We start from the raw sequence: 16,051 nt of genomic DNA, 5'->3' as shown, positions 1-16,051 counted from the left end.
TCCCTGACCTTTCCGCATCCTCCGTATTTGGTGGTGACGGGCTCGAACCCCGGTCTAATCAAGAAGCGTGTGCTACGCACTGCTGCTCCTTCCCACCTGGCTACGGAGGCGCCCTACATATAATATATACACAGACAAAATTTTTTAGACTAGTTTTTCTTATATACTGTATTTCATACTTTGGAATGGAACCCCTTTATTACTATGGGAGCCATAACTCAGTATTCGCGTTTTTGGTATTCGTGACATTTCTCAGGACATAACCCCCGCGGATAGCGGGGGTTTACTGTATATGATGAGAGCCTTGTTGATCAATTCGGCCCTGGAAAGATTGTGCGAGGCTCAAGGGGTAGAATTTTTTTCAGCCTGGTCTGTACTTGTTAACAGGAGAGACTACTTTTACAGGGATGGGATACGCTTAAATAGAAAGGGTGCAAGAATATTTGCTGATGCTATCGAGGCAGTGTTAGGTGGGTCGGAAAACTGCTAGCTTGGGGGGATACAAGGTCTAATAGATTAACAGTAGCCACTGGCAGAGGTGAAAGTGATTCTTGCACTGCTTCTATCGGAATGAGCAGTAGCCTGGAAAACAAGATGCAGGATATTTCAGAGACCGCTGGGAGTCATTACGGTACAAGTGAACACATGGGATGTGTTAGGGTAGCTAAGAATAGGAACAGGTTCATGTATACTTGCGTGTACACCAATGCTAGAAGTTTGGTAAATAAATTTGATGAATTTGAGGTATTGCTCAAAACAACAAAGGCAGATATTGTTGGGATATCAGAGACGTGGTGTCACACAGATATAGGTAATGCAGAACTGGAATTTGGGGAGTATAACATCTAGAGAAAGGATAGACAGGATAGGAAGGGGGGAGGGGTTATGCTATTAGTTAAGAAACACATAAAATCCAAGGAAGTGAAGCCAGTCGACATCGCTGGACAGTGCAGTGTCGAGTCAGTTTGGTGTGACATATGCATTGGGAGATCAAAATTGAGAGTAGGAGTGTGCTATAGGCCTAATGACTCTGATGAGTATAATAAGAAACTTTACAGGGAAATAGAGTGGGCCAATAAATCAGAGAGTTTTATAATGGGGGATTTTAATTTCCCAGATATTGACTGGAATTTGTAGGTTGGTCACTCACACACTAGCAAGGCTTTTGTGGATTTATTGGATGATTGTTTTCTACATCAGCATGTTCGGGAGGCAACTAGAGGGAGTAATACTCTTGATCTGATTATCAGTAGTGATTCTTGATGCATTAAGAATCTGCAGATAAAGGAACCACTAGGTGGCAGTGATCACAGTGTGCTGAAGTGGGATTTACTCAAAGAGGTAACTACCATCAGGGGTAAAGGGAAGGGTTTTTGCTTTCGTAAAGGCAACTACAATGGTCTGAGACAGTATTTAAATTCTATACAGTGGGACCAACTGATGACGTTACCAACAGGGGATTCAAAGTGGGAAGCGTTCAAGGAACTTATCGTGGAAGCTACTAAGCTTTACATACCAACTAAGAAATATTGTTCAAGGTTTAGGGCTAAATGGATGTCAGATGAACTAATGAGACATATGGCAGAGAAGAAAAATGCATGGGATACATATAAATTAACATGTGACACAGAAGCCTATGATAGATATAAGCTGGTGTGTAACCAAGTTACAAAGGAAGTTAGGCAGGCGAAGGCAGATTACGAGAAATCTCTGGCAAGGGATGCAAAAAAAAAAAAAAAACAACAGCAAAGAGTTCTTAATTTATATAAACTATAGAAGGAATGGGATGAATCAGATTGGTCCACTTGATATCAATGGTTCAACTGTTGATGATCCTGCTCAAGTAGCTAACAAACTAAATGAGTATTTTGAATCGACATTCGCACACGAGGAGTTATTCAGGGAGAGGAATGCCAGAGGTGTATTCAACTCTAGCAGTAAGCTAGATAATCTTGTAATAACTGAGAGTAAAGTGGAGGAGAAATTGTTGAAGGTAAAGACAAGAAAGGCACCTGGGGGGTGGATGGGATCTATCCAGTTATATTATCTTCGAAGCTACTAGGCTTTACATACCAACTAAGAAATATTGTTCAAGGTTTAGGCCTAAATGGATGTCAAATGAACTGATGAGGCATATGGCAGAGAAGAAACATACATGGGATACATACAAATTAACACATGACACAGAAGCCTATGATAGATACAAGTTGATCTGTAACCAAGTTACAAAGAAGGTTAGGCAGGCGAAGGCAGATTACGAGAAATCTTTAGCAAGGGATGCAAAGAAAAACAGCAAAGAGTTCTTTACTTATGTAAACTCTAGAAGGAAGGGGATGAATCAGATTGGTCCACTTGATATCGATGGGTCAACTGTTGATGATCCTGCTCAGGTAGCTAACAAACTAAATGAATATTTTGCATCGACATTCACACATGAGGAGTTATTTAGCGAGGGGAAAGCCAGAGGTGTATTCAACTCTAGCAGTAAGCTAGAGAATCTTGTAATAACTGAGAGTAAAGTGGAGGAGAAATTGTTGAAGATAAACACAAGAAAGGCACCCGGGGTGGATGGGATCGAACCAGTTATATTAAAGGAGGCAGCAGAGGAAGTAAGCAAACCCTTAGCCATAATTATGAGAGTTTCCTTAGACTCAGGGGAGGTACCCATAGACTGGAGATGTGCAAATGTGACCCGAATTCACAAAGGAGGATCAAAGGCTGACACAAGTAATTATAGACCTGTGAGTTTAACTTCTGTTCCAGGAAAATTAATGGAAGCACTGGTTAAAGAAGCACTACAGGATCATCTAGACAAGACTTCAGTTATAGCTCGGTCACAGCATGGTTTTGTTAAGGGAAAGTCTTGCCTGACCAATTTGATTGGATACTATGATGCAGTCACAACAGAACTGGATGCAGGGAACTTTGATATTATATATATTTGGATCTTAGAAAGGCTTTTGATACTGTTGCATATGGAAGACTGCTGCACAAATTGGAGCAGTGTGGCATTGGAGGCAAATTGCTGCTGTGGATAGAGGGATGGTTGAGGGGAAGAAGACAGAGAGTGGTAATCGATGGACACTGCTCATCGTGGACTAATGTTATTAGTGGAGTCCCTCAGGGTTCAGTGTTGGGTCCATTATTGTTTTCTGTATTTATAAATGATATTGATGATAGTATATCAAGCTTAATTTCCAAGTTTGCAGATGATACAAAGGTTGGCAGGGTTGTTAAGGACACTACTGACGCTATGCTGTTGCAACAGGATCTGGAAAGGTTGAGCAGATGGGCTGAGAGGTGGCAAATGAAGTTTAACATTGACAAATGTAAAGTACTACATATGGGAAACAGCAACCCCAGAGCAACGTATCAGCTTTGTGGTACTATACTGACAGTGGTAGAGAATGAAAAGGACCTGGAGATAATTGTGCAGGGAGATATGAAGTTCTCTGAGCAGTGCAGACGGGCAGCAAGAGTAGCTCATGGTGTCTTGTCAATGATATACAGGAATTTTTTTAGGAGGGATAAGGAGGTGATTATTCCCTTGTATAAGGCAATGGTCAGGCCACACCTTGAGTACTTTATACAGGTCTGGACACGTCATTTCAAGAAGGATGTAGAGCTGCTGGAAGTTCCATTCACTAATCAACAAGATTAGTGAATGGAACAAAGGGTTGCTCTTACGAAGAAAGGCTTAAGTTTTGCAAATTGTAGTGTCTGGAGACTAGGCACCGACGAAGTAATCTGATAGAGGTGTATAAATCCTTGAATGCTTTGAGCATGCTCAATGCTGATGGGATTCTTCCTCTATCTCAGAATAATCACCCGAGAAGGCATAAATTCAAATTGAGGAAAGGCAGATGTAGGATAGATGTGCGGAAATTTGCCTTTAACCAGCGGGTAGTTGGTTGGTGGAACAGACTTCAATCTCTTGTCGTGGAAGCTGATAGCCTAAATAAATTTAAGGCTCAGCTGGACAGGTATTTCAAACGAACAGAGGGGTGAAATGGAAGTGGTTTTTTTTTTTTTTTTTTTTTTGCATAAGCTTGCTTTCTTGCATCTTATGCCTCTACTAATGCTAAACTCAGAGAGTGTCTGAAATATTTGAATAACAAAAGTGAATCTGAGTCGACTCAGTGAATCGCAGAATTCAACCAACATATCGATGCCATCAACCGACTGGAATCTGATAGCTCAATATAAAGTACACGACAATGTTCTCGGTAATCTGGATTCGCAGCATCGAACTACGTGGTGGTCGAATAGTGGCAAGTCTTATAACTGCGTAGGTAGGTTACGTACCGGTAAGCTGAGTTCTACTGATCTTTTGGCATCCAATCACAATTCCAGCTGGATTGGCTTGCTTGTATTGACCTCGATTGCATAGTATGTTTGAATTATTATTGATTGAGATCAGTACCATATGATACCATGAGAATCATTTAAATTTTAGCTGGGCAGTCAGTTAAATTGACCGGGTGGTGCACCCATTCAATAGGTGCTGTGGAGAACACTGATGGAGCTGTTGTCTGTGCCGAACTGAATGGCTGGAGACTCTTGAAGGCTGTGATTTTTCTTTGTGTTATTGAATTGACTGTTGCTTTGCTGATTGATTCTGGTTTTAATTTGTTCTTTGTTGATCGTGTCTCTTATCCTTTGATAATGTGTGAACCATTCAACAGTTTTGGGTCCGTGCCACAGAAGGCATGGTCTTCAGAAATGGTGTGATGTGCTTCCTCACTTTGGGTGATGTCTCTTTGCTTTGTCTATTGCAGGTGCTCATGTATCCCCGTTGACTCTAAACTTCACATTCACTCTATGATTTTTTTCATGTTCTATATTTTCTCCTGTTCCTGGACGAAATGTAAATAGGGGATATTAATTATGGATGGTCTGAGGGGAAGCTGTAAAAATTGTTATCCTTCTGATAGTTTTGTAGGATCTGTTGGTTATTGGTTATGGTGCAGTATGTGGTTTATATTGTTAGGTTCTTGTTCTTGCTATACACTGTTGTTGTTTGATTTTTTTTTTTTTTTTTTTTTTAGGAGCATTAGCAACTAAGGCTATATTGCTCCGAGGATATGCGGTAGTCATTCCCTGACCTTTCCGCATCCTCCGTATTTGGTGGTCACGGGCTCGAACCCCAGTTTAATCAAGAAGCGTGTGCTACGCACTGCTGCTCCTGCCCACCTGGCTACGGAGGCACATACACTGTTGTGCAGAGTCTGAGGCTCTCGGTTCATGCTTTTTATTGTCTCTGTTTTGATCAACCATTTGTTTCATTCAGGGTCGCCCTAAAAATTTGTGGGGCCTGTTCAAAAATTACTTGGGGCCCTGGGGTCCTGTGCAAAACTTATATACGGGGTGTTTTTATAATAGTGATTTTTTATTTTTTAAAATTTTATAGTAACTAAGAAATAATTAAATTTAAAACTAATTAATTTAATTTATAAGCTATTAAGGTGAGAATAAAATATTTTCGTATTATATAAATTAAGTCTGTGTTTCCGTTATTATTAAAGATATTTATGTCATGTAAATTATTTGCATAAAAATTTTTTTTGTCTTTATAAATATTAATTTCTTAAAAATTATAAATGTATCTACGTAGCATAAGAACAGACGATTGTGGTAAGGATAAAAAAAGTATTTTAAAATATTACACATTTTAGTATTTATAATAGCCAACCGGGCTAGCCAGGTGGGTAAAGGGCCTGCCTGGCAATCCAGAGGTCGCGGGTTCAAATCCTGCCTCGAGTTTGGATCAGTGTAAAATGCAAAAACTTTGGGAGGTGCATTATGGCCACAGAAGCCGATGCGCCAACAACTAACAAAAAAAAAAAAAAAGTATTTATAATATCACTTTAGTAAATGATATGATACAATGATAATGACTTGTTATTCTTTATAACAATTGTAATATTTTACAAAACACATGTGCTGCCATCAAATTTGCTGTCCCAAAATATTTGGATAAAAAAATAAAATTAAGGTGTAAATAATTATTAATTTATAGAAAAAGAAAAGAATTACAACATATCTCACATATAATATAACGAAACAACAGACAGAAATAACAAAATCATTCTGAAATTCTGGAAATAAACTTAATATTCTAAATCACAGTAAAAGAATGCAGTTTTTTTCCCATGAGAAAAAGAAATTAAAATGGGGAAAAAAAATTTCCAATTTTAATTTCTTCATCATATTTAACATACAGGTTAGGAGGTAAGTTTCGTGATATTTATATGCAATGCTAAAAAAATTGAAATTGTACAGAGAATCGAAGATATAAGCATATACTAACAAATAAGTTTCACATTTTTTATTATTTTTTTTTATTTTAAAAATTACTTACCTTGAAAAAAAATTGAAATGAAGTATTGGTATTAGCAACGGCCATGTGGTGCAAGGAAGGTGCCTATGTCTTATGCTGCACCACCCAAAAAAAAAAAAAAATAATAATAAAATAAAATAACAAAAAATAAATAAAATAAAATAATAATTAATAAGAGAAAAGGAAATAGACAACCTATGCATTTCCCTCTTCCCATAAATAATTATCCAGCTGACCTTTGAATTTCCCCAAACTGTCAGCCTCTACCACCCATGTAGGTAACTTATTCCAGTAATTTATCACTCTCTGGCTAAAATAAAACCACCTGCAATCCAGTCTAAACAACTACCCCATAACTTGAAATTATAGCCCTTGTTCTAGAATCATTTATAACCATGAAAATTTTGTTCTCATTCATTTTGCTTCTGCCTCTCAGAGCCTTAAACACCTCAATCAAGTCTCCTCTAAGGTGCTTAGTTTCCAAGCTCTGCAACCCACATATTCAAAGTCTTTCCTCATATGGATGCTCTTTTGCCAATCTCACCAGGCGAGTTACCCGTCTTTGAACCCTTTCAACAAGCACAGTGTCTTTTAGGTGTGGTCTCCATACTTGAACACAGTATTACAAGTGTGGTCTAATAGCCTTATATAATGGGATTATGATGTCCTTATCTCTACTAACAATTGTTTGATAAATCATTGCTCCGAGGACACCATGGGCCTTCCTTGCAACTAGTCTACAATGCTCGGAGAACTTCATGTCTAACCGTATCATAATACCCAAGTTCCTTTCCTCCACTACTGCCTTTAGTTCAACTCCACCAATTGTATAAGTTCTTTTGGGATTACTGTTCCCCAGGTGTAATACCTTACACTTTGCTGGATTAAAGCATAGCTACCATTTTTCTGACCATCCCTGAAGTCTATTTAGGTCACTCTGAAGAAACTCTGTTTGGCAGTGATCATTAACTACTCTACCAATCTTTACATCATCTGCAATTTAGACATCATGCCCTCTATCCTTTCATTGACGTAATTTATGAAAATCAAAAACAACAGTGGTCCTAATACTGATCCTTGAAGAGCCCCCCCCCCCCCTTCTTTACATCAACACAATCTGAGGAATAATCATTTATTGTAGCCCTCTGCCTCCTGCCCTGAAGCCATCCAGCTATCCATCTAAGGATTTTCCCTGTGATTCCAACTTGTTCCAGCTTATAAAGTAACCGCTCATGTGGAACTGAGTCAAATGCTTTGCTGAAATCCAAATAAACGATGTTGAAATTATTCCCTAAGTCCAGCTCTCGAGTGACCGTGTCAAAATAGCTAACCAGATTAGTTAACCATGATTTTCCCTTTACAAAACCATGCTGAGTATCCTTCAGAATTCCATTTCTATCTAAATGATTGTGAATTCCACCCTTGATAATTGTTTCCATCATTTTCCCTACTACTGAAGTTAGACTAACTGGCCGGTAATTTCCCACTTCACTCTTAGAATATATGGTATAAACAAACAATTTTGTAACTGCAAAATATAAATATGAAACACAGGTCTAGATAATAAGACAATTAACATAATAGCTTAAGTCTTCAATTTCATTTACTATATTTATTTCAAATGAATTATTTGCCTGCCGTTTTGAATACTGGTAAACGTTAACCAATCAGATTTCCAGTGCGACTTCTGGGTATGTGGGACAGGTGGTTGGATAAGTTTTGCCTATATGACTAACTTGCACAATGTTAATCCCTTTGACTCTTAATTCATACTTATCAGCATCAGCGCTAATTTCCTCAATTGCCTGAAGGCCAGAGGTGCAAACAATGCGTTTTCAGTTAAGTCTCTCATAATCCATTTGTTATATGGAAATTTCTTTGTTCTACGGAATTTTTTTAAATGTTCGATATCAAGCAAAACATTCACATTGAGAATGAAGTATACACTGTACTTCTAGCAAGTTTCAAGTTGACTCGCACAAGTGCTCTTGGAATGGCAAAAATGTAGGTAACTAGACATTTAGATGGCAGTAGACTCGCTGATAGAAACGCAGAAAGGATGCAGATGATATTATTATTTAGACCATCTGTGCATGGGGGTCCTGTTCTACAGAACCAGTTGAAAGTGCTTGTGGCTGGCACTGCTTTCAGTTGCCTTTTGTATCATTTTATAATCTTACACAAGAATCAGTCAAAATATTTGAAGAATTATTTTACGCCAGTAGCATTGATATATCACATAACTAATCATAAAATAATGCGCACCACTCAAATGTAAATTATGTATGCTTGATATTGAGCATCATGGCACAAATGGGCAATTTTCATGTAGCTATGTTGGTTGCAGTCATTTAAATGTGTACTTCAAGCAGAACAAAATATTGTAAATTAACACATATTGACCCAGAATTGTATATGCTTCATTAAATAGCATTTTTTTTTTTTTTTAAATAATAGTTGTAAATATCAACCTTAAATATATTTGGCACTACAATTATAATATCTGTCAAGTACAAAACATGAAATAACTGAAAAGTCAGAAAAATGTTTAAATTTGGAATAAAATAATAATGTGCCCAGAAGTAGTCCAGTACTGTACATTATAGTCTGGTTGCTTCTCATTCATGTACATACATTCATCTCTTTCTACACTGTCATTCTCTTTGCTCAATTGCTTTTGGAAGCATATCTTATTATTATTTTTAATCTTCACCTCCTTTCCTTAAAACAGTGATTAAATTTACTTTAAAGGATTTGTATTTGTATAAAAGTCAGGGCTAATCTAATCAACATTTTATAGTTTGCAGTTAAGATTGCAGATGCTTTTGCTGCAAAGAGAGCTGCAGAGAAAAAATCTGAAGAGGAAGCCTTTCTGAAAGCCAAGAAAATGAAAAAGCTTCACTGGGGGTGAGTTATGATAAATTATATGCTTTTAATGCACATTGATAAACAGTTCCAATACTTTGTTCTCTTAACCTGCTGTAACAGACACCTAGGTAAGTAATCCCCAGGCTTCTTGAGACTCCTTAATGTCATATGTATGTGCTAGTTCTGTTGAACCTAACTGAAGTATAATGAAATTTTTAATATATGGAATGTAACACTAACTTTTTTTCGCTATTATATTGCCAAATATTGCCACACCTTGAGTACTGTATACAGATCTGGGGGCCTCATTTTAAGAAGGATGTAGAGCTGTTGGAACGAGTACAGAGAAGGGCAACAAGCTTAGTGAATGGAACAAAGGGTTGCTGTTATGAAGGAAGGCTTAAATTTTGCAGATTACAGTGTCTGGAGACTAGGCACCTGCAAGGTGATCTGATTGAAGTTTATAAAGCTTTGAATGGTTTGAGCATGCTCAGTGCTGAGAGGATTCTTCCTCTTGCTCACAATAATCACCTGAGAGGACATAAATTGAAATTGAGGAAAGACAGTTGTATGACAAATGTGCGGAAGTTTGACTTTAGCCAGCGGGTAGTTGGTTGGTGGAACAGACTTCCATCCTTTGTTGTGGAAGTTGATAGCCTAAATAAATTTAAGGCTGGGCTGGACAGGTATTTGGAACAAATGGAGGGGTGAAATGGGAGTGTTTTTTTTTTCTTTTTTTTTTTTTTTGGCTGATCCTCCTGCATAAGCTTGCTTTCTTGCATCATGTGCCTCTACTAATGCTAATGTAGTTGCATGTGGTGTTTTCCTTTCACACAGCTTTCTTGGTTAATCTTTTCAGTAAATTGCAATGTTTGAAACTGAAATTATTATTTTTGAAACTGAAATTAGCATTAGTAGAGGGATATGATGCAAGAAAGCAAGCTTATGCAGCATCAGCCAAAAAAAAAAAAAAAAACTCCCATTGACGTTCCAATTGCCTGTTCAGCTCAGCCTTAAAATTATTTAGGCTATCAACTTCCACAGCAAAAGATGGAAGTCTCTTCCACCAATGTAATCAAACATTTTTCAGCTGTACTCAGACTGGGCATTTTTCTCTCTACTGTTCTCAGCTGATCACTTGCTCCCATAGTAAGAGCAATTTTCACTTAACAAATTTTACTGAAAGTGATAATGCAAAAAAGAAAGATGTCACTTCTTTTTGCTTGGATTGCAAGCATTAAACAGCAGATAATATCCAAAAATATGGATTCTCTCTCTCTTTCTCTCTCCCCCCCCAGAAAGTTGTACAGGTAGTATCCAAAAATATGGATACTCTCTCTCTCTTTAGAAGGTATGTAAGATTATACATGATAAATAAAACTGTTTTTTTATGCATAGCTTGTATGCATTGAACTGTACAATGTATAAAAATAAAACTTGGCAATCTTGTTATCACATGCAAGAAATTTACTGAATTCCTTCACAATACAATTGTTATCTTTCTCATTTTAAATTATTATCCTGTTAGCCATATATTCATGAATGTCTGTTTTAAATGACAATTATGAAATTTCTGCACAGTGTTAATAAGAGTGACCAAAAATTTCTCTAGATTGATACTGATATGTTCTGAACTTGTATTATACTTCAGACTAATGAAGTTTTACTATATACCTGACTGTAATGGTGTTGTGTACAGTTTTTAATCAGTCTTTGTGAAAAATAGTTTTGAGTGAATTTACATTTCAGTAACTACAAGTGTCCCAGAAGTCATGCAGATTTCATTGTTGACAGATTGGTTGCCTACTTCAAGTTTCAGTTGTGATACAGTGCCACCTTGACATAATGCAGGTGTCGATGGACACCTTTAACACCAACATTGTGAAGTGTGTTATAGGTAAAAATAAAATTTGGCCAGTGTGTTTTAATTTTTTAACATGAATACACAATGATTAAAAGACAACCTATTAAGCAAATATTTTTATATGAGCAAATTTTATTTCACATATTTCTTTTAGTTTTACTATTTCACATCAGTGAATGAAATGGAATGTCTTAAATGGTGAATGCACTATTAGTGTAGTTTTTAATAATGCTGTACTTTAAAATAAAAATATTAAACAGGAATGTTTCATATTATACTTAAAAAATAAAATTTCAGAATTGTCAGTTTCTTGTAACACCTCCCATACTACCAAATGAGACATCTTTAGACGGAATACAATTTATAATATAGTGCATAAATAGGGAATAATGAACAACACTTGTCATGATGAACCGAAGACGAAGAGCAAGATAAACACCGACAAGGACAAAATTGAGTATACAGAGTTATGCAAAGCCATTAGAAAGAGACTCAGAGAGGACACAAGAAGATTTAACACAAGAAAAGCAGAACAAGCATTAAGCAAAAACAAAGGACTTGAATCAGCAGTTGTGAGCAGTAATACAGAAAGACAAATGATACTGAATCTGAAGAATAGTGATGGTGTCTTATAAATAGCAGAGAAGGCATAATTCGAATACCAAAAGACTACTATAAAGTATTATATTATTCTACTCCAGGGGCTCACATCTGGCGACCAAGAAAGAGAAGAATGATGATATCCAGCTCAGGACCCTGGGTGTGCCAAGCCCATACTCACCAGATGTGAGCCCCTGGGGCGTATAAGGAGCAAGGGAATGATGCCAGCAGTGGAGAAGATGAAATCACAAATTTGCAACTTATATGACATACCTGATATCCTTCCTGATGAGATAGAATATGCATTGAAGAAAATGAAGAATCAGAAAGCCCCAGTTGAAGATGAAGTTACTTTAGAGTTGTTAAAATTTGGAGGAAGAGAGACGTGACACAGAAACTGACAAGACTCTTCACAAAATACATTAGGAAAGGCATGACGATAATGCAATCATAATTTTGCCGCATAAGAAAATCAGAAATTGGAAATTATGGGTCTTGTTGTCCCACATCTACAAGTTGTTCACAAGGGTCATTACTTACAGATTAGAAAGAATACTTGATGAGAATACATGATGAGAAAACTACGGATCACCTTCACATAATATCACAGTCAGCGGAGAAAGCAAATGAATATAAAACACCATTATGCCTGGCATTTGTGGATTATAAAAAGGTATTTGACTCCATACAGCATAAGGTATTGTTTCGGGCACTGGAAAGACAAGGCATAGAAACCCTACACATTATGATTTTGAAGAAAATATATGAGAATGCTACCTCCTTTATTAGACTAGACAAAGACTCCTTTATTAGACTAGACAAGGAGAGACAATATCTCCGAAGTTGTTTACTGCTGCCCTTGAGGAAGCTTTCAGAAGATTGGACTGGTCACGGAAAGGAGTCAATGTGAATGGAGAGTACTAAATCATTTACGATTTGCAGATGACGTTGTGATCATAAGCCACGATCCCGAAAAATTAGAGGAAAACCTTAATTAGTTATGCAGAGGTAGTAAGGATTTTGAACTAAAGATGAATATGGATAAAACAAAAGTAATGATGAACAAATATGGTACAGAAAGGAATCTAATCAATGAAGGAGTAGAAATTGAAAAGGTGGATTCATATACTTATCTTGGATAAGTCATTAGCTGTAACAATGATAAATGGCTGGAAGTCAAGAGAAGAATAAAGTTCAGATGGATAGCATTCAGGAAATATAATCACATATTGGGATATGAGAATCACATACTCATATCCCAATTTGTCTGAAACTTAAAATAATGAACTAGTGTATACTCCCCACCATGACTTATGGAAGTGAAACTTGGGCACTCACCAAAAGAATGGAAATGAAGCTGAAAACTGCACAGCGAAGAATGGAATAAAATATATTAGGAATCAGACTGTTGGATAAGAAGAGAAACACATTGATTAGGCAGCAAACACAAGTAATGGACATTCTTATCAAAACTAAAGAACTGAAATGGACTGGGGCAAGACATTGCTCATAGACATGATGACAGATGGACTAAGAAAATAACAGAATGATAGCGAGGAGGAGCTAAAATAAAACCTGGAAGACAACAACGGAGATGGACAGGTGAAATTCTTGAGTTCGTGGGTAGTAAATGGATGCCCATTTCACAAAAATTTTCCATTTCGCAGAAGGAATTGGAAAGTTGCTGGAGAGGCTGAAAATGCTGATGATGATGATGATGATGATGATAAAACATCATGCCGTATACCATCGAGCAATGTTTTTTTTTTAGTGAAATATTACTTGGAAATGAGGTCTTCCAGTGAATGTCAACAAAAATTTTTGTTGTAAAAAGACAGTTGTAGAATAGATATGCAGAAATATTCCTTGAACCAGTGGATATTTGATTGCTGGAACAAACTTCCATCTGTCATGGAAGTTGACAGCTTAAATAAATTCAAGGCAGAACTAGACAAACTTTTGGAGTGAAGGGATGGGTGAAATGGGTAGCTTTTTTGTGGGGTTTTTTTTGGCTGATGCTGTATAAGCTTGCTTTCTTGCATCATATGCCTTTGCTAATGCCAATGTCTATAAATGTTTTTCCAAATAAAGTCCCATAACCAAACATCTACAGGAATTATAAAAATTCCTGATAATTACCTTCTCTTCTATGAAAGTCACATGGTCACTGATTACACTGTGAATGTTTTCACAGTACTGGTAACTAGTAGTGCATTGTCTTGTGGAAAAACCAACATGAAAGTGATGATTCGGAACACTGCAATGTGGCAAAAGCATTTCCTCACTTAATAAACGGTAATGGCACTATATAAAAAAAACAACAACACTCCATCACAGATTACATAGGTATGGCAAAACTATTTTTTTTTTTAATGGGAGGTCCTAAACAGATGCTAATACTAAGAGAATCAGGAATTCTATTCACATTGATTAACCTTGCAATAATAGGAATATTCGTTGATTAATACTTAACTATCCAGTTGTTTAGTAATAGTGAGATTCACAGTGAATTATTTATCCCTTATTTGATGAGTGTAGAACTTCTATGTATAAAATACCAAAGCAGTCAATTTGAAGATTAAAAACTACTCAACATTATGCACATGACACCTGGTAGACATTGAAGCACAGTGCTTTATAACTGCTTATTTATCTTGGATATTTTGTGCTTCCAGTCATGCGTGTCTCCATAGACACAACTAGAACTTTCTGGAATGCTCTGTTTGCAGCTTAATTTTTATTCTGTTTTAAGTGCAGTATGATACACAACATATTCCTGCTAGGAGTTCAGCTATTCCTCTTTCTCTCTCTCTTACTGTAGCCCCACATAAAACTACAGGCTACGACACAAGAATGCAAAAGTCATGCAAATGACTTAGGATACGAATTGCAGAAAGCCTTTCCATAGTTGTAATGTGTTACTAATATTATAATTGTATTATAATTGGTTCCATTTAAAACTTCTTAAGTAGCATAAAATATTTTATTATTTATGATAAATGTTATTTTAAAGCATCAAACACATTACAGTAGTTGTTATCACTTGCATAATCAGTAAGCAAAATTATCGCACACATACTAGTATGTATACAGATGCTGCTTGGGATTTGTGTTTTTTTTTTTTTTTTTTTTTTTTTCCTAATAGATTTGATTTACTAAAATATAATAATGAGCGATGTTTCTGGATTTGCTGTGGAATCAAGCCATGAAGAGAAAGGGATTTAAAAAGTTGTATAACTGCCACTTCAAGGCTAGCAGAATAACAAAAACTAATATTTTGGTGAAATATAATAAAAATAATCCGAGTTAGACCGCATAAATAATAACATGGTAGTTTGTTAGGGATGTAAATGCAGATTGATCAACAGTCCTCAGTTGAGAACTGTGTTTATGACTTGTTGAATTTGGTTAAGTTTATAAATGGAAGGTCTGTCCTTATTTTCAAACTGATCTAAAATGTTCATTTAGTATAATGAATGGAACAGGAGATGGAAATATAAAGCAAGTATATGTTTCACATTTATATTTTCAAAAAGAATAAAAAGTTTATTGGACACAACTTACTGAAGCATAATATTTTGCATAGGTGTTAATGAATGATTTTTTATATTTTTTTTATAGATTTGAAGCCAAACAAAGATGGGAAATGAAGGGAAATATGTGAAGATTTTCCAAATTTATTATCTAAGGAATTAAATTTGAGTTCTATTTTTGTATTGACTTACAACAGTTGCTGAATATTAGATAATGAATGTTTTTTTTTTTTTTCTTTGCACTTTGTTTAGTCATTGTAACTTGCATAGGCAATTCCAAAGTCAGATTTGAGTGGTAAGATAGATAGTGAGACAGTTTTTGAAGCCTTGGCCTCCTCTACTACCTTGTTAAGGCTTTTGGTACAATTACTCACAGATGTAAACAAAAATACTTTAATTTTCTTGTGGATTATCTTCTTTCTGACTGTGTGAAATTTGTTTATTACTTCAAATAAGTTCAAAGTTGAAAACTGGTGAGAGTGAAAGGCTATCTACTGTATACATCACTGCTTGTAGCGGAACACAGTTCACAGTATTAGTATTTATTTGAAAGAGTAGCTGTATAAGTATGTATATCATGGCTTCAAAAAGATTTTAATAACCAATGAAATAAAATTTGTTTGCTTAATATTTTATAATTGACAATTTCCATGATGGCAATTTTTATGCAAAAGATAGCTGCCAGAATAATAAAAGTATTAGGAAATACTTTCATGAGCATAGAACAATTCACAGAGAAATACTGTGAATGATGAAATTACAGTGAATGGTAAAAATATTTATAAATTAATGCAAATTTATAAATTTGCATTAAAAACAAAACTTTGTGGTTTTTTCCCCTTGGAT

At 36.0% G+C, this 16,051-nt stretch overlaps 1 protein-coding gene across 3 annotated transcripts in view; it reads left to right on the top strand.

Annotated features, from left to right (window-relative positions):
- LOC150078244 (protein FAM204A-like) overlaps positions 1-15,781 on the top strand; it is a 76,647-nt gene extending 60,866 nt beyond the window's left edge. For 2 of the 3 annotated variants that reach the window (XM_090384773.1, XM_090384772.1), the window contains exons 6-7: positions 9,141-9,247; positions 10,958-11,058. In XM_090384773.1, coding sequence (XP_090240899.1) covers positions 9,141-9,247; positions 10,958-11,033 — 183 coding nt within the window. In that variant the 3' untranslated portion in view covers positions 11,034-11,058. Of the gene's footprint in view, positions 1-9,140; positions 9,248-10,957; positions 11,059-15,293 lie in introns of those variants that run through there. The other variant, XM_090384774.1, reaches the window with a different exon arrangement.
- Positions 15,782-16,051: the final 270 nt, after the last annotated feature.

Source organism: Mastigoproctus giganteus, chromosome 11 (assembly GCF_048544385.1).
Source record: "Mastigoproctus giganteus isolate SK-2022 chromosome 11, ASM4854438v1, whole genome shotgun sequence".
In the NCBI taxonomy this organism is placed as follows: domain Eukaryota; kingdom Metazoa; phylum Arthropoda; class Arachnida; order Uropygi; family Thelyphonidae; genus Mastigoproctus; species Mastigoproctus giganteus.
Note: the sequence above shows the minus strand (reverse complement) of the source record. Positions and strands in the feature narration are given on the sequence as shown.